At 61.5% G+C, this 17,327-nt stretch overlaps 3 protein-coding genes across 4 annotated transcripts; 2 read left to right on the top strand and 1 right to left on the bottom strand.

Moving 5' to 3' along the window:
• Positions 1–4,204: 4,204 nt before the first annotated feature.
• Positions 4,205–9,220, bottom strand: ubp2 (putative ubiquitin carboxyl-terminal hydrolase 2). The gene is made up of 9 exons (XM_062766661.1): positions 9,066–9,220; positions 7,454–9,002; positions 7,239–7,417; positions 7,116–7,202; positions 6,844–7,077; positions 5,300–6,806; positions 5,010–5,259; positions 4,474–4,972; positions 4,205–4,433 (listed from the first exon to the last, which is right to left on the bottom strand). Exons 2-9 carry the CDS (start codon positions 8,989–8,991, stop codon positions 4,219–4,221), a joined length of 4,509 nt encoding a protein of 1,502 aa, XP_062622645.1. The 5' UTR covers positions 8,992–9,002; positions 9,066–9,220; the 3' UTR covers positions 4,205–4,218.
• Positions 9,221–9,435: 215 nt separating this feature from the next.
• Positions 9,436–12,002, top strand: NUP152_1 (Nucleoporin). 2 transcript variants are annotated; one of them, XM_062766659.1, is made up of 5 exons: positions 9,436–9,551; positions 9,604–9,647; positions 9,696–9,741; positions 9,790–11,670; positions 11,724–12,002. In XM_062766659.1, the coding sequence occupies exons 1-5, from the start codon at positions 9,489–9,491 to the stop codon at positions 11,895–11,897; spliced, it is 2,208 nt and encodes a 735-aa protein (XP_062622643.1). In that variant the 5' UTR covers positions 9,436–9,488; the 3' UTR covers positions 11,898–12,002. The 2 variants fall into 2 exon arrangements, with proteins under 2 accessions (XP_062622643.1, XP_062622644.1); XM_062766660.1 differs by having other exon boundaries at positions 9,604–9,741.
• A 953-nt stretch (positions 12,003–12,955) lies between these two features.
• Positions 12,956–17,294, top strand: LOC62_01G000237 (uncharacterized protein). The gene is made up of 4 exons (XM_062766658.1): positions 12,956–13,622; positions 13,663–14,163; positions 14,220–14,348; positions 14,402–17,294. The coding sequence occupies exons 1-4, from the start codon at positions 13,343–13,345 to the stop codon at positions 17,113–17,115; spliced, it is 3,624 nt and encodes a 1,207-aa protein (XP_062622642.1). The 5' UTR covers positions 12,956–13,342; the 3' UTR covers positions 17,116–17,294.
• The last annotated feature ends 33 nt before the right edge of the window (positions 17,295–17,327 follow it).

The following is a 17,327-nucleotide window of genomic DNA, read 5'->3' as shown; positions in this document are numbered from 1 at the left end:
CACCGAACAGGGGGAGCCACGAGCCACGAGCTACGAGCCGCTTCTTGGGCCTAGAGTCATGAACAGTCGCATCCCACGCGACCTTGTCAGGGTATCTAGAACGAGAGACGGGGTGCCTCGGCGGCGGTGGTGGCCCGGGTGGCGGCGGCGGGCGGCGTTGAGCAACGAGCGCCGAGAATCGTCAAGTGGCCAGACCGGCTCTTGACAACGAGAGGGCTCAGAAAAAAAAAATCACAAATCAAATCTCACTCCACCGAGATTGTCCTCCCTTTCTCGGGGGCAGAAGATTTCATTATGAACAGCCTCCTTGACGACCAACTGCGGTTGTAATCAAACGGGGTGGGCAGACATTTGTGGGCAGGAGGCATGCCGGCTCAAGGTGGGCTATAGACCTCCGCGGGTACAGGTTTCCGGGTGCAGCAGGCAGGGCCATTGCCGCAATGTCAGCCGTATTGCAGCCGCTGAAGCTGCTGGCCGGGCGAAACACTCGTGTCTGTCGCACTGTGGAACGAACTGTGATTTTCTGGATAGCTGGAAACGAGGGGGATCGCTGCCGCGGCGGCGCGGTCTACGCCCGCCGCGCGTGGCGGCCACCCAGCGGCATTGCGGCACCCCACGGCCAAGGCGGCCGCCGCCACCCCAACCCTCTCTGTCCCGCTGGGTATGCGACGCACGTAGTTGACAGACATGATTGGATCGTATCTATCCCACCGGAGCGTACCGAAGTCATGGCATGAGTTGGCAGCTGACGACGCCTTGGCTTCAACTTACGCTTACTGCTCGTGGCGTCTGGCGTCCGAGACTCGCGGACAAGACGACTCTCGGCAACGGCCACGACAGCAAGCGGTGGGTGGGTCAGGTCATGCGGGCCAGTGGGTCATCATCATGGGTGGGTGGGCAACCATGCTGCAGCACTGCACTGCACACGCACGAACCCAGTCCTGCCGGCCACCGCGGCAGCCGACATCCACCCTCTGCGCGTGGGAGCCGCCCAGCCCGAGAGAGGGATGTCAAGATTGAGTGTCGTACCTCGATTCAAGGGCTGGGCGGGCATACCCGGCAACGAGGTCTGCCTGCCCGCCTGCAACGCCTGCGGCCTTTTTTTCTCGTTTTTCTCTCTGCGTTTTGTTGGGACCAGGAACGGGTCGATTAAGCTCACCCTCCAGAGCTACGTGAGAGACGATGAGATCAGCTGTGTGGTCATGGACGAGGATCTGGCCAGCATGAAATTTGGGGGGTCGCGGTGGTGTAACGCTGTCCCGACATGTCGACATTGGCCGACATCTGGTGGTCCACTGGGCGAGATGCACGAGCAGTTCCCGCAGACGCTTGCTCCAGCGCTCCCAGCGCTTGCTCGCTCCAGCACATGGCTAGCGTTGCACCGAAACGCTCGCCACGCGCCGCCACAATGTCTCGGAGAGCATTTAACGCATCTCGAAAGCCACATTACGCCACCAGACGAAACGCTTACGCCTTAGCGGGCCGCCACGTCTTATTTGGCCTGCTGGCCAATCGACAGTGCTCGTTGGTCCGCAGCCACGGCAAAGGTTGGTTTCATTAAGCAAGCGCTTGGCTGTCTACTTTGCTCCGTGTCCGATCTGCCTCGGTTTCCCCGACCTCTGCTGGCGTGCTCTGACATTTGCCTGCCTCTGCGAAAAAAAGATCTACAGGGGCCAGGCGGAGGCGTGACATGCAGTAATATGGCCCTTTGAGCCCTTGAATCAGGGACGGCCACGACGTCACGGCAGCAGCTGGGTGGCTCTGGCCACTGGGTCACTTCCCTATGTTTCATCAATGGAAACGAGTGAGTGCATGCCGTAGCTTGTTACTCGGGTAGAGGTCAGCGGTGGCAGTCCAGCTGACTGGTGAGGACAGGCCAAGCAACCTGTACGTCCAGTCGTCGACGACCACGACGACAACGAGGGTGAACCTTGGTTTTGGTAATGCTGTCAACCTTGGTGCGTCCCGCGACAAAGTGGCAGCGACAGGGCGGGAAAGAGCGCTGCTCACCTCCTTACTGGGTGACAGACATTGTTCCTGCCACTGTACCTGCCCCTTTCATTCCGCTGGAACTCTGTTTCGTGGCCCTCGAGTCGCAACTCTACATTCCTCCGAAACTCTCCGCGCCAGGCAGAGGACCCAAGGCAGCTGAAGGCCAGTCCAGGACAGACTATTCTTCCCGCATATTGTTTCCGAAAAGCAGACTGACCCAGTGAAAACTCGTCCAGATGGACCTCGTCGCATGGCAGAACACCAGCGGGGACAAAGTCGAGCCTGAATGCGACGCCTGATCTCTTTCCGCCGCCGCGGCCATTAACATGCATGCGCTCGGCGAGTACTCTCCGTGCTCGTTACTTTGCCGTGTGCCTCGGAGCCCGTCTAAATCATTAGGAGTGGCGGCACTGCTGCCCCTCGTCGCCAACGTCCACCCCGTTCCTGCTCGCACCGCGGTAGTCACCGCAGGGCGGGCTCCCACGGAGGTCGACAGGGGCTCTGTTCGCCGAGAGAGTGGAGCGCGCCGGCCGGCGCGGGGCGGCGCGGCGCAAGGGCAGCGCAGCGCAATGACAGCTCCGACCGAGGCTGACGGCCTGACTGACGGTGTCCGTGTCGCGGGAGTAACGAGCCGCGTTCGCGCCAGGAACTCGACCAGTCGCGGGCTGTTTCGGCGTTTCATCACCGTTCCCACGACGCAGAGTGAGCTCCACTGCACGCTGGCGCCGTTACGTCGCATGAAACGCGCCGGCTCCTGGCTCCTGGCCTCCTTGTCATGAGATATCCAGGCGCAGTGTCAGGCGCAGTGCGGGGACTAGCGTCGTTGGCCGGGCTGGCCAAAAAATCAGTCAGATGACAGACAGTCGAGCCCAGACAGACCCGGGAGGCTAGCCGCCATCATTTCATAGACGACAGCCGCGTCCGAACATGCCTCACGGGGTGGAGTGGTGGCCCGATGCGCGACACAACGACGACGCGAACACGTCCCGGCGTTAGCTGGGGGCGTCGCTGGTGCCTCCCCTCCAGCTGGGCTGGTGCCAGCGGGTCTCTGTCGCCGGGGTATCCAATCGGCGAGGCGACGCCGTGACGTGGGAAGCGAGCGGCGCGGCCATGTACTACACGGCGTACGGCGTGCTGTGAGTACACGTACACCACGTCGTCCAGCCCAGCCCCAGCCCCATCGGCCAAAGACACGCGCGCTCGCGCAGGCTGGCAGGCTTAGTCGCTCAGGCAATCTAATCTGCCGAGAGCGTCAGCTGATGGGTATGTACTTGATGGATGGGGCGGGCCAGCCATGCCGAGAGCGATGAGGCGAGAGGAGCGCGACTCGTCGCGCACGACCTGATGCCGAGAGAAGCGAGACACGGCGCTGAGAGCGAGTGAGGGAGGCATGCAATGCAGGCGTCGTCGTCGACGCGGCCATTCGCTCGCCGTTCCGTGTGGCCGTGTGGAATGCTTTGCCGAATGCCGCGTGCCATGTGTGGAGCGAGCTGGCGTGGCATGGGGGTGGCATGGGTTTGGTTGGTGGAGCAGATCTGGCATGCAGATGTGGCGTGGCAGTTTGGGGTTGGGGCTGGGAACGCGTCGAGCGGGTGTAGCGACGCGTTCGTCGACAGCGGTGTTGGTTGTGAGGCAGCTTTTAGACTCATGCCTGGCTGGCTGGCTGGCTGGCTAGCTGCCAGCGTAGAGAGCAAGTGACGCCGCCACCGCCGTCGTCGCGACGAGGAACAGCGGCACGCCGAGCTGCAGGTTCTGCGCGCCGCAGCGACGAGGAACAGCCGATATCGGACACCGGGGAAACGAAGCGGCGCCGCGACACAGCGACACGGCTTACAGCACGGCGACGACGCGGCGTCACCGAGGCACCAGCTTGGAATCGACCACGACGACTGCGGCGACCACGACGACAACGCCGGCGATGGGAATCAGATCAGATCGGCTTGCTTGGCGCCGTGCCGTTTCGTGCTGCCGTTACGCGCTCCGTTTTCTCTGAATGAATCGCGCCGCTGCTTGTCCGTCCGCCAAGTCAGTTCCTGCCCGCTGTGACGCTGAGAACGTGTCAGTCAGGTCCTCGCCGCACCACTAGTTCCTCGGTATCCATTTCTCTCGCAATTGATGGCTGTAATTGTCACAATTCATGCTCCGCTTGTATGTGTGGGTGTTGTGGTGTGTATGTGTGTGTACAGTCATGTTGTCTAGCCCCAATTGGGCCCCCTTCCCTCACCCTCACCAACCTCCCGTCGACGCAGTCTCCGCCGCCTTCGCCACCGCCTCCCCCTCCGCGGGAGCCGCCGCACGGTGCAACGTGTCCACCAGGCTGCGGTCCTTGCGCACATAGCACAACAGCGCTGGGCTGACACCCTGCGCCGACTTGTCGCTGAAGACATCGGTCGCGGGAACGTCCTTGACCACCTCGTCGCTGTAGTAAAAGTATTTGTCGCCTGGGCGTCAGTGCCATAGTCAGAATGAATCACCACTCACCATCACGCGGCAGGTCCGCCTGGTATGTCCAGTAGTGACCTCCCGTGCCAGTGCCACCGTGCACAAACACAGACACGAGCTCGTACTCGGTCGTGTTGTCGTTGGCCCACAGCCGCTCCAACTCCTCCTTGGCCTCAGGAAGTCTCGCCTCAATGTTGGCAATCTCCTCGTCCGCAGCCGAAGCCTCAAGACCAAGTGCTTCGAGCAGGTCGGGGGTGACTGCGGAATCGTCCGTGCTCGCAAGAATCGCCTTGGCCGCATCGGTTGACAGTGCCTCGCGCACAAACCGGAACGTTTCCGCAATGGCCATTGGCTTGTGGTTCTTGAGCTCGTGGCGTCTCGCCCTCATCTGCATCATCTCACGCGTAAGCGTGATAGAGCGCTGCCTCTTGGCCGGGTCCGCGCTCGCCAAGAACCGGTCCATGATCAGCTTGCGTCCGAACGGAATGTGCGTGTTCGTCTTGGTCTGTGCTCGTTTGATGGGGTCGTACTGCGAGCGCTGCGGAGTTAGGTTGAGCAGGGTGGTGACGACTCACCCTCATCTGGATGTACAACAGCGGTGGCAACTCGTCAATGAGGTCCATCTTGAATCCCTTCTTGCCCTCGTACTCGATCTCAGCGCCTCCGAGGTACAGCTCGGACAGGCAGTCGTACAGGTCCTTGCCGTCCTCCTCGACACCAATGATGGGGTGGACAAAGACAGACTCCACGGGCTCATTCGTCTGGGGAGGTGAACCATCAGTCGATTCAAGCGACATTTGTTGCTGGAACTTGGACGAGAAGAGGCTAACGAGAGTTAGTCCCCAAACCATAAAGGCAAACTCACCTCTGAATCAAGTTGGGCAGCTCATGGCCCTGGTCATCAGACTGACGGTCAAAGGCATATTCGAGCTGCGCAAGGACGTTGATGAGAATCTCGGCGGCGTCCTGCTGCAGACCAAACTTCTCCGCTGCCACAAGCGCCATGGAAGGGCGCCTGGGTGGAAGCGGTGGAGGGGCCTTTCGCTGCGGCGCGGCGGCGGGGGCTGGCAATGGGGCTGGCACATGAGGCGGCGAGTCCTCTGGTGTCGCAATTCCAGTTGCCGCTCGGGTAGGCAGAGCCGTCAGAGGCGTCGGGGGCTCCTCAGTCATGGGCGAGGTCAGCTCAAGCGTTGATAAGCCGCTGGGAATGCCCAGGTCGGTCGTGCTTGAGCGAGAGATGGGGACCATCTCCACGTCTTCATTGGTCTCCGGTGGACTAACAGTTGCCTCGGTGGGTGAGTCCAACTCGATCATATCGCTCCTGTCGTCCGTCAACCTGCGTAGACGCTCCTCCGAGCCACCAAACGCCGATTCTCTGTCCTGGCTAGCGCGCTTTCCCAGAACGGACGTGCGCCTGTCCGGGGTCTCTACGAGTGGGCGGGCACCAGGAGGCGGGCTCGAAGGAGGGGAGTAGTCAATCGACTGCGGTGTCGGTGGTCCAGAGTCGCCAGCTGCAGTGGCGGCGTTCGATGAAATGGGCGACAGGACTGTCGGCAACGAGTCGATCGTCACACGCCCCTTCGGCGCAGACGCGGGCGCACGCTCTCCAACGAGGTCAATGGGGAGAATAGCCAGACGAGCTAGCTCTTCCTGCGGAACGACGGCAGTGCGGTCTGTCGTGTACATCTCATTGAAGAGGTCCTTGAGGTGTCGCACGAAGCGCTGAGAGGACTGGACCTTCAGCAGCTTCTCCTTGTTCTTGGCAGAGTCCTCGTCGTCCCCAGTCATGCTGATCAACGACTGTTCGAAGTTGGTGACAGCATCGCGAACAGGCTTGACGGTGTAGAGGAACTGGAGGACCGAGTTCAGATAGCAGGTGTTGCCGATGTTCCTCAGTCCGGCAGGTAGATCTCGACGAACAGGGCCTTGGAACTCGGAGATGTCCTTACCCGACAAGTATGCCTGAAGCACTGGTCTTTCTTCTCCAGGCGCATTGGCGATAATTGACAGTGCCATGCGGTAGTGGTCCGCGCGAGATGGTCTATCCGAGATCCAGCCATCATAGGTCATGATGAGCATCTCATCGTCAATCGGGATGTCTCGCGAGAGGTTGAACTCGCGGTACGCTTGATCGAGAGAGAGGTACGATCCGCCGTTCTTGCCCAGCTGGACCATCATGTCGTTGCCGCGGTCTTTGCCAATGATGAACAGCGCGCGGCTGATGTCGGGGCGCCTGCTATCGGAAGCTGACGACATGGCAGTGCGATGAAGATCCAGCAGGTGCTCGACCGGCATCTCTTCACGCTCAACCATGATGGTTGAGCAGTGTTCAGGGGTACATCCGATGAGGCTGTATGCCTCGTCGATGTCCTCTGGGTGGTGTCAGGACCGCAAGTATCATTTGCTCACCATCCGTGTACCGGTCCATCGACCGCTCTGTCGCCACACGAATCTGTAGCGTGTCGCTCCCTGGACCTGGGGCCTTCGCTACCCTCTCAAGCGCGCCGAGGTAGTATGGCGTTCGTTGGGCATCGTCGGATACCTGCAGGTCGTAGCCATCCTCGATAGTCGACGGGACATCGTGGATGGACGCGCCAAGCGTACCGAGGGCTTGGTACAGGTCTCCCGAGTACGGCAGCGATTCTGCTAGTGAGTGGATGGTCCCTCCAGGATCTACTTACTTTGAGGAAGCTTGGAGACGTGAAGCAAACGATCCAGGTCTTCGCCAAGAGTCTTGCTGCGGATCCACTCGGACGACAATCCAAGGCCTGATTGTTAGCGCCGGATCCTCTCGCTTTACTCACCATTCAGGCGCTGGTAATGCTGAAGCCAGAGTGTCACCTCGACCCAGGTGCGGGCCATGTAGGCACTCATCTGGGCAACATGCTCGTCCGTGATGAGGTCGCCCTGGGCAAACGGCCCGACTCTGTATCCTTCATCCTCCAGCTTGCACCCAAAGCCCACGCGCTCCAGGAGATGGGAACTGATGTCAGAAGGGTCTTGTTGCGAGTATACCCACGATCTTAGTGATGCCCCGATCTTGGAGCTGAATGTCTTATTCTCCAGCTTGACCCAGCCACGGTTGCCTCTAAACAGCGGATTCTGGAGAAGCGTAATGATCAAACTCCAAGCGTCCACCACGCTCTGGTACCTGTCCACTCCGACATTGGGGTTCTCCTTCTTCTCGGCCGTGAACTCCTGGACCAGCCCGACGGGGATTTGACCTGGGAATGGGCCTTGATCGATGAAGACCCATGCGTCCGACGAGCAGCTGACCCAGAGCGCCGCGTTATTCGAGAAGTCCTTGAACTCAACGAGCTCGGCGGGCGGGGCGCCGTAGCTGAGATCCAAGTGCGAAAAGGCGTCCTTGTACCCCTCCGGTTGAACGCGGTCAATGCGTCGCTCGGCGGTTGGCAGGATAAGATTGTAAAAGCTGTGGAAGTGGTGCTGGTTTTTGACCGGCACTGAGCGCGATGTCGCAATGTCCTTCAGTCGGGATAGCTGCGCCAGTCGGCCTGTCCGTGACTTCTCACGGTCGAGCTGGCTGCCAAACTCCGCTTTCTTCTCCCATTCCTCCATATCGAGGATGCCTGGGATGTCACCGCTGCCCATGGTGACATGGAGCCATCCCCAGCAATCGGGGCAGAAGTACCACTCGTGGTGGTGCTCCTTGCCGCCTGGGAGGGCCGCAAACACGTCGTCGAGAGTAAGCGGCGCGACTGTGGGTGAGGGAGCAGGAGGCTCCGCTCCTCCAGCCCCAGCGGACGGAGGAGATCCAGCCGTTTCGTCCGAGAGCGTCGGCTGCCTCGATGGCGTCTTGGGCAATGGTGGCTTGGGGAGCTCGGTGATAATAGGTTGATAAACGTGGTGAGGGTGGATCCCTTCCAGCCAGCGCCTAGCCAGCACGCCGGGGCCGATCTGTGGCCGTTCAGGAATGGCTGGCACGAACGTGGAAGAATCGAGGTCCACGTCCATGCCGCTGAGCCGCGCGTTGCCACCATTGTTGCCCCCCGCTGCCCATTCGCGGTGAACAAAGTCCACGTCGTCGTCATCGTCGGCGACGTGCTCGGCCAGCACCCCCGGCGGCAGGTTGGAGGCCGATGGCTCATCGATGCTCTCGATAACAGCCTCGGGAGACCGGTATTCGTACGCTGGGAGCTCGGTGTCATGCAAAGAAACCAGCGGAGACGAGTCGATCGGCGCAACAGTGACGGTAACGTCCGTGTCAGGGGCTCCTTCAACCGGGAGGAGGGAAGGCAGCTCTGGTATTCCTGGAGGGGCTGGCAGAGGCGTAGGGTAGCTGCTGACGGGAGCGAGAGGGGCAGGCGGGGCCACAGAGGCAGGCGACTGCGTTGGAGCTGGAGCTGGGGTGACCGTGTACGACGTGTGGATAGATCCCGAGCGCTCTGGGCTGCGAGGGCCAGCTGGACGAGGTGGCAACGGACGTCTGGAGGACGACGGGCCGGCCCCAGAGTCGGACGCTGCGCCCTGCTCAGCCACAGATGTCCTCCGTGATGGTGGGGAGCTTCGCAGCTCGTTATTGTTGGTCGCAGTCATGATGGTGGAGCCTGCTCTCGTCAGCCGTGTTATCTGGCGAGGAGGAAGGTTGAATGTTGACATCCGCTACCCACCTTGTCGATCAGCGCTAGGCTGAGCGGCTCACAGGGAGGGACGAAGATACGCTCTCCAGCCTGTGTATGGGCTAGACTGGCACGTTTGTGAGTGAGAGTGCTGTTGCAAGACGAGTTGATTGTTGTTGCAAGAGGGAGACGATGCTGACCGACACTGTGAGCTGGATTGCACTGGATTGCCTTGTGCTGCTGCTTGAATCGATGGACGGCGCGTCGCAGTCGCCCCCGCTGTCGTCACCACATTGACTGCCTGGGCAGACGGAATCAAACCCACGTGGCAGTCAGAACGGATTTCGAAGGGCGTCGAGCTGTTGCTGGTTCTGCAGGCCTTGCTTGTGGTGCGCGCGCAGTGACTGCTCGTGCAACACAACATCCACCAAGTCTTGCCCCCGCACAGCTCTAACGACAGAGACAGCAGCAGAGATGGCCAAGCGAGGAGCCGACAACCAGCTGACAAAGGACGACCACGAGTCGGACGGAGACGACGTGCGTGACTGCGCCTAGGCGCCAGGTTTTACCAGAGCTGACCCCCACGCAGCCGGGACAGCGCGAGGAGGCACTCAGGCCCATCGCGGGCAGGCAGTACGTGCAGCTCACGTCTGTAGATGGATCAGCTGCTAACAGTGACAGGATCCGCGGGCTTCCAAAGCGCAAGGGCGCTGCCCCCGCCGCCGAGGTGAGTTGACAAGGAAGGCTATTGTTGTGCTCGCGCTCACCGGCCCAGGCTGCGCCCGGAGCTCCAGCCCCATCGACATCAGGCTTTGGCGGCTTCGGTGCACCCGCCGCCGCGACTGCGTCGTCGTCGACACCGTCGTTCGGGTTCAGCGCCAGCAACGGTGCCGGAAGCAGCGGCTTCTCGTTCGGAGCCAAGCCTGCTGCCGCTGCTGCTCCGGCGGCGGCGGCGGCCCCACCCCCGGCTTTTGGCGGCTTCTCGTTCGGCAAGCCCGCCGCACCTGCTGCTGAGCCACCAAAGGCCGCTGCGGCCGCGCCGGCGCCGTTCGGCGGCTTCTCGTTTGGCAAGGCGCCAGCCGCGACTCCGGCTCCTGCGGCCGCTGCGCCGGTCGCGCCGCCCACTGCCCAGTTCACGTTCGGAAAGAAGCCTGCAGAGACCGCCCCCATCGCACCCCCGAAGGAGGTCGAGCCCGCCCCAGCTGCCGCTGCTCCTCCTAAGGCGTTCGGAGGCTTCTCGTTTGGCGCGCCGAAGGCTGCTGCGCCGGCCGCTGCTGCCCCGGCGCCTGCAGCCGCCGCCCCATCACTCTCTTCCCTCCCCGCCGCGCGCGCTCCATCTTCTGGGAACCCAAAGTCCCCGATCGCGCCCGCTGCCCCAGCATTCCGCTCCTCATCTGGGCCCGGGCCCTCGCAGGCGACACCGCCGGTCGAGGGAGAGGTCTCCTACTACACTTCGCTCCGCGGTCTCAACAACGCGTTCCTGTCGTTCGTGTCGCACGAGCTGAACAGCAATGAGTTCCTGAACCTCACCAAGGCGCTGCCGGGCCTCCTGTCACAGTACGAGGCGCACCTAGATGCGGCTGCGGCCAAGGCCGGCTGGACGCCCAAGGCTGATGCGGAGAAGACCAACGGTTCTGCTGCTCCACCTGCTGTCTCAGCCCCCGCCCCTGCCAAACCGCCAGCTGCCCCTCTCTCGTTCGGACAGCCTGCTACATCGTCGTCTGCTCCTGCAGCTCCTGCTGCGGCCAAGCCGTTCAGCTTTGGTGATCCTGCAGCCACTGAGGCACCGAAGAAGGCTTCGTCGGCGGCTAACCAGCTCGCAGCTGACATCTTGGCTGAGGATGATGCCGCAAGCAAGGTGAAGGAGCCTGAGGCACCCGCCGCCGTCTCCACGCCTGCAAAGTCTGGTTCGCTGTTCTCGTTTGCCCCGTCGGCGCCGCTTGCTCCCACCACGCCTGGCAGCAAGACCTTTGTTCCATCAGCTTCAACAACGAGTGCAGGCGAGCCTCCGGCCAAGCTCGGCAAGTTTGGCCCCGACGGCAGCAACCCACAGTTGTCATTTGGCGGTGCCAAGGCGACTCCTGCCAGTACAACTGCCACCAGCCCACCCGCCAAGGGAGGCTTCTCGTTTGGCTCGCCCGCTGGAGCCAGCGCCGGATTCAGCTTTGGAGCAAGCAGCAGCGGCAGCACACCGGCGGCAGGCACCAAGTCGCCTCCCAAGGCGGCTGCGTTCTCGTTCGGTAGCAGCGGCGGCGCCGGCGGATCGTCTGCGTTCAGCTTTGGCTCGAGCTCGGCCGCACCTGCACCTGCTGGTGGTGCCAAGCCGTTCGCCTTCTCGCAGACTCTTTCGACCCCAGCAGCTGCCCCGTTCTCGTTTGGCGGTGCTTCGTCATCAACTCCAGCGTCATCCTCCCCGGCGGCTCCTGTTCCTGCTACGGCCGCTGAGCCGATCGAGGTCACCAAGAACCTCGCTGACACTGTTGGCGAGGGTGAGGAGGGCGAGGAGACCATTGCCGAGCAGAGAGGCAAGCTGCACAAGCTCGAGGACGGCAAGTACGTTGTCGTCGGTCTGGGACAATTCAAGTTGAAGAGCAACAAGGCCACCGGCAAGAGGCGTTTGTTGATGCGCGCCGACGGAAGCGGGTCGGTTGTTCTTGTGAGTGGCCGTCGATCATACCATCTGCGTCGATCAATCTAACCCGTGCCCAGAACATGGCTGTCGGCAAGTCTCTTGAACCAACGGCCGAGGGGAACAACATGAAGTTCTTAGGCTTTGACCTTGCCGGCAGCATGAAGCCCTTCCTCCTCCGTGTCAAGACGGCCGAGGCTGCGGCCGCCATCGCGGCGGCGATCAAGAAGGAGGTTGAGGCGCTCAAGGCTTGAGCTGGTACCGGATGTGCATATTAGGACCGAGTGACCTCGACTACTTTGGGTTTAGAGCTGCTACTATATGTAAAGTGGGACCAGACAACCCTGGCACGGCGATCATTTGTTGCAATGTCTGTTCTGGAATGTAGGGGAGCATGTGCGGGCTAATTGAGCTGTTTGATGGCCGCAACGGCGCCACCCCCTCGTGCATTACCTACCCCTCGCCGTGCAAGGTGTCAGAATTATTACAAGGGGAGCAACTAGGAGCCGTGGTGGGCATTGCATATGTAAGTACGACATTTTCTGCCAGGCTCTTCATGTCAAGACTGCTGTCAGGATTTGTACTGGCTGGTCGGTTGGCTCGCTCTCTCTGCTCTGCTCTGGTTCGGTCAAACAAGCGGTCGGGTGAAAAGGCAGAGAGGTAGAGTTAGAGAGGCTGCTGCAAAGTGGCCGTTGGTCCGTCTTGGCTCTCTTGGCCCCCCAGTGACCTCAGTGACCACACGTCTGGAGGCTGTGTGTGTGTCCGAGTTACAAGCAAGTAACCATGTCAACAAGCGACGGCATGCCTTGCTGTATTGCTGTATACATGGCAACGCCGTGTTCTATGCATGGGCTCGACGACGACGAGGGAGCAAAGTGTCAAACACCTGTCGCTGTCGCCTCGAAAAGGTTTCGAGTGCCCAAAAAGTGACGTACGTGCTACCCATTCTGCGGGCCACTGCCAGAGCCGTAAAGGGGGTAGGAGGGGTCGCCCTGACCCTGGGGACTTGCAACATGTTCTCACAGCCAGCCAAGGCGGCAGGCGGTCAGTCTCCATGTGCCCGCAACTGGACAACCAGGCAGTGCAGGAGTCGCGCGCGGTGCAACAAGGTGCATGACGAGACAGGAACTGCACCTGGTGCACCTGATGCATGCACTGCAGAACAGAAAGAACGAGGGGGCCAAGGGGGGGATGCACTGTGACTGGGCAGCTGCTGCAAAGGAGCATTCCACTGTGTCAAGTTGTACAACCTCGTGCCAGACACTGACAATCTTGGCTTGCAGCAACAACTCTCCTCCCATCATCGCCCCCCGCGCGCCCCACCCCCATCTCATCTCATCTCTCTTCTCATTCTCACTCCCCACTCGTCTTCCTCCGACTCACTCTCCCCTTTGTCGCCCCCTCCGGCCCCCCCTCCCTCGGCCGTCCGTCACGCCCACTGCCCCGCCCCCGGCGATCCGCGCGCGTGCGCACGCACCGACCGTCCGCACCGACACTTGGCCCACCCACAACCCTTTGCCTTCCTCCCCCTCTCTCTCCTCTCTCCCCCTCCCTTCCCCTCACCTCGCTTGTCCCCCTCACGATCGCCGAAAAAGTAATCGACACTCCGCATTAATCCACCAACAACATCATCATTCAACAACGTCCCAGCGCTCCCCTTACGGCCAGGCAGGGCCCGTAAACCTCCAGCAGCAGCACCATGGTCGGCGCAGCCGTCTTCTTGTGGGCCCTCGTGCTCGCCAGGACCGCGGCCGCGACGGTGCTGGTCTCGGCCTTTTCCGACTGCTCGAGTCTGACCACTCCCATCGCCCCGCCGTCGCAGCGCCTTGCTGTCAGCGATGTCTTTGTGCAGCTCGTCAAGGGTGACGAGAGTCTACGGCTGGGCCTCAACGGCGGCGGAGTCGACGTGCTCCGCCTCGACGTTATCGGCACCTCGCCGTCCGTCATCTCGGGCTACAATAACAACACGCAGAAGCTCGGTAAGGGGATCTGGCGGCGAGATCTAGCTGACTCGCACAGCGACAATCTTCACCACGACGCAGGAGGCCGGCGTCGTCCAGTTCAGGTCGACGGGGTGGCTGTGCAACTCGCTCTTCCCAGCCAACCTAACCTCGGAGTACATTCCAGGCAACATGACCTACTGCCCGCTGCCAGCGGGGCCGTTTGGCATCAACGCCTCCATCCCGCTCTACAACGTGCATGCGCTCACGACGATCCACGCTCGGATCCATGTTGTCGAGACGAGCGAGCCGGCTCAGACAACAATGTGTGTTGACGTCTATGTCACGCCGTATGACGACGGGAGCTGGCCCTACAAGCTCTTCCTCTGGTTCCCCGCCTCGCTGGCCATTGCCTTCTGGATCGTGACATGGGCAGCGCGTTTTGCCGCCGGCTGGCTCATCGGCGCCGACCGCCGCGGCAGTGGACAACGCGAAGCTGCCATGCTCAAGTGGGGTACCATGCTCATTAGCGGCCTCAGCGGTGAACGGCTTGGCGTCAGTGCTGCCTTGTTAAGATTCGGTCAGTGGCGTTTGCGAGGGATGGTAGTGCCGCCTCAAGGCTAACAAACGTTTCAGTCACTCCAGGTCTGCGAGACATCCTCCACCACATTCAGTTCGTTACGATGCTTGGAATGATTGCGGTTTCTTGGCCAAGCTTCTTCTACCCCATTGTGGCGCAGAGTGCCTGGGCTGATCTGCTGTGGAGTGAGTCCAGCGGCTTGCAATGACGCTGCGGCGCCTCGCTAAACATTGCACAGACGCGACCATTGTCTCAAGCAACCACACCCAGCTGTTCCCGGACAAGTACACGCCGCCAGAGAACTTTGCGCCTCAAATGACCAACACGTCTTACCCCCTCTACCTGAACTCGACCGCCACCAACAAGTTGCTCAACCTCAACTCGACCCGCGACGGCATGGATTCGTTTGCATTTGTGGTCGGATTGCGGCCACAGGACTTGTTCGGCACTTGCTTGTCGCTGTTTTTGATGCTCGCCGGCGTCATTATCATCGTCAGCCTGCTCCTCTGGATCGTACACGGCCTGGCAGAGTGGTTCAGCAAGGAGACCAAGCCCGTTGCCCGCCCTCCTCCGCGCCCCGGCCCTCGCCCCTACAACACGAACAGAAGCAGCTACATGAGCAGCAACGGGGGCCACTCGAACGGGCACTCGCGGTCCAGCTCAAATGCCAAGGAGTGGTACGACCCACGCGGTTCCCAGACCGAGTTTGGCCAGGTGCCACTTACCCCGGCCTCAATGACTCCACGAGCTGCGGCTACGCCCGTGGTGCCATCCAAGTTCCGCCGTATCTGGTCTCGTTTCACTCCCCGAGGCGAGGCCGGTGCCTTCCACTTTGCAGCTCTGTACGGCAACCTGCTGCGACTCATCATCGCCTTCCACTTCCCCGTCACTGCCGTCTCCGTGTACCACCTCACGCTACAACGCACGTCGATTGTCTCCAAGGTCTTCGCTGCTCTCTCCTTCGCCTTCATCTCGGTCGCCATCCCGACATTCATCATGTACAAGATTTCGCGAACTCCGACCGGCAAGCTGTACGAAGCCGCCCGAACCCTCCTTGGTCTGGGCCCAATCTACAACGTGTACGAGCAAGAGAAGCAGCTGTACCGTACTCTGCCCCTAGTGGGCAGCCTGTTGAGTGGCATTGCCATTGGCGCAGGTCAGGACAGTGGCCTCGCCCAGACCATTGTCCTCATCGTCGTCGAGCTCGTTGTCTTCCTCGCCACTGCTGTGTGGAGCCCCTGGGGCCAAGGAGCCGGCATGGGCGGTACGGTCATCTTCACCTCCATCGCTCGTATCAGCTCGATTGTGCTGGCAATGATCCTGGCGCCGAACGTTTCGGTCGAGGAAGGCTCTCAGCAATGGCTCGCCTATGTCGTGCTTATTCTTCAGGCCCTCGTCTTCATCTTCTACTTCTTCATGGTCTTGGTCAAGATTCTTGAAGGCCTCATTCGCCTGTTTGGCGGCGGCACTTTCGACGAGTCCAACCACCCGATCGACGGCGGCATCTTTGCTGCCATCATGGACCTTGACTGCCTGAACGGTGTCCGCGGTGGCAAGGCTGCGGCTAGGAAGAAGCGCAAGCGTGACTCGCGCCAGCTTCAGCGCAACGTGTCTGTCGCCGGATCTCTCACCACTCAGATGATGCTCGACCGCCACTCGCAGGGTGTTGAGCGCCAGCTCGGTGGCTACACGCGCGCATCGATGCACGCCCAGCGCGGGTACTACCAGGTCAGCAACCCGTCGGTCGACCACCTTGGCCGCCGCTCCATGTCCGACCAGGGCAGCATCGCGTCCATGTCTGATGAGAACCGCATCATGGACATGTGGCGCCGCATGGTCACCCCAACCCACGGATACTCGGACATTCAGCCTCTCGCTTCGCCTAGTGAGAAGTCGCCTGTCAACAGCCCGCGCAGACATAGTACTGGCTGGCCACAGACCGCTCCTCTCATCCGCGTTAGCGAGGAGAAGGGCTCGTCCTACAAGCCGCAGCACAGTAGAGCGCACTCGTCATCTGCCATTGTCGAAGAGCTCGCATCGCCTACATCCCCCGTGCCGCCCCCGATTCGCTCCATGTCGACGTCTCCGCGCTTACCGCCACACGGACAGCTCGGCGTCCCAACAACTCCGACATACCCGCCGGCTCGTGGCATTCGGCCCGACAACAACGGTGTCCGCCCGCCGCCATTAACCATTTCCAAGCGTCGCTCTCTCAACAACATTGCGATCGAGGAAGAGGAGGCTGGAGCGGCCGAGGCTTCCAAGCGGCGCTCGGCGTGGTTTGGACGCTCGGGCGCCGACGACCGTACCCGAGCACGCCGAAGCCATGACGACGATGACTCGGACGACGAGCCTGGACCGCGCCGACCTCGCCGTCGCTACAGGAACCAGCGCCAGCAGGGCGTCGACCCCGAGACATCGCCCCGTGCACCGCGTGGCTTCAAGGCGCTGTTCACACGCAAGGCCAAGCTGGACGAGCGGACGCGTGACGAGAACTCGGCGCGCAAGGCTGCCAAGATGAACGAGAGTGCCGCCATCTTCACTGGTGTCGAGGCTCCATCGCAGAACACCGGCAACAACACATTCCGCGTCCAGCGCAAGAACCAGCCAGCGGCCAGGCCAGTCAGCGGCGCTTCGGGATCGGCAGTGCCGCTGCTTGCCGCGCCTCCTCCTTCTTCCTTCAAGGTCGCGCGCATGCGCCAGTCGGGCCCGTCCCCTGGCAGGACGCCGCCAATGGTCTCCCCCTCCCCCTCTGCCCTGGAGGCACTGCAGAACGTTGCCGAGGAGCCGCAGGACGCGCCTGCCCTCCACGTCAACCGCCAGCTCCGCCCGAGCCCCAGCGGCTCGAGCATGTCGAGTCTCCAGCGGACACCCGACCCCGCCGTGCCCGCCCAGCAGTCGTCGGGCGGCTACGCGACGAATCTCTTTGTCCCCCTTCGACCAGGTGGATAGTTTATTAAAAATTCTTTCGCTGGCGAGATTAATCACGACACGCCACGACTGTACTCGTTTCACACATACACGGATGGGCTCTTAAGCCCCTCTCCCCAGACTCTTTGCACCCCCACACTCATTTGGGCCTCCGCCACTGTATCGTACTATGTGATCCGCCGCATGCATAATGTTTCGCCATGTCTAGCTCGGGGCGAGGGCAGCGAGAGTGG

The sequence above is a fragment of the Vanrija pseudolonga genome, chromosome 1, assembly GCF_020906515.1.
Source record: "Vanrija pseudolonga chromosome 1, complete sequence".
In the NCBI taxonomy this organism is placed as follows: Eukaryota; Fungi; Basidiomycota; class Tremellomycetes; order Trichosporonales; family Trichosporonaceae; genus Vanrija; species Vanrija pseudolonga.
Note: the sequence above shows the minus strand (reverse complement) of the source record. Positions and strands in the feature narration are given on the sequence as shown.

Coding starts and splice junctions, on each gene's coding strand:
- NUP152_1 (XM_062766660.1), top strand. CDS start 9,489: ATGGCCAAGCGAGGAGCCGACAACCAGCTGACAAAGGACGACCACGAG. Junction 9,552..9,603: donor ACGAGTCGGACGGAGACGAC/GTGCGTGACTGC, acceptor ACCCCCACGCAG/CCGGGACAGCGCGAGGAGGC. Junction 9,742..9,789: donor GCGCTGCCCCCGCCGCCGAG/GTGAGTTGACAA, acceptor TCACCGGCCCAG/GCTGCGCCCGGAGCTCCAGC.
- ubp2 (XM_062766661.1), bottom strand. CDS start 8,991: ATGACTGCGACCAACAATAACGAGCTGCGAAGCTCCCCACCATCACGG. Junction 7,203..7,238: donor GCATTACCAGCGCCTGAATG/GTGAGTAAAGCG, acceptor GCTAACAATCAG/GCCTTGGATTGTCGTCCGAG. Junction 5,260..5,299: donor CTGCCCAACTTGATTCAGAG/GTGAGTTTGCCT, acceptor AACTCTCGTTAG/CCTCTTCTCGTCCAAGTTCC.
- LOC62_01G000237 (XM_062766658.1), top strand. CDS start 13,343: ATGGTCGGCGCAGCCGTCTTCTTGTGGGCCCTCGTGCTCGCCAGGACC. Junction 13,623..13,662: donor TAACAACACGCAGAAGCTCG/GTAAGGGGATCT, acceptor TGACTCGCACAG/CGACAATCTTCACCACGACG. Junction 14,349..14,401: donor CTGGGCTGATCTGCTGTGGA/GTGAGTCCAGCG, acceptor AACATTGCACAG/ACGCGACCATTGTCTCAAGC.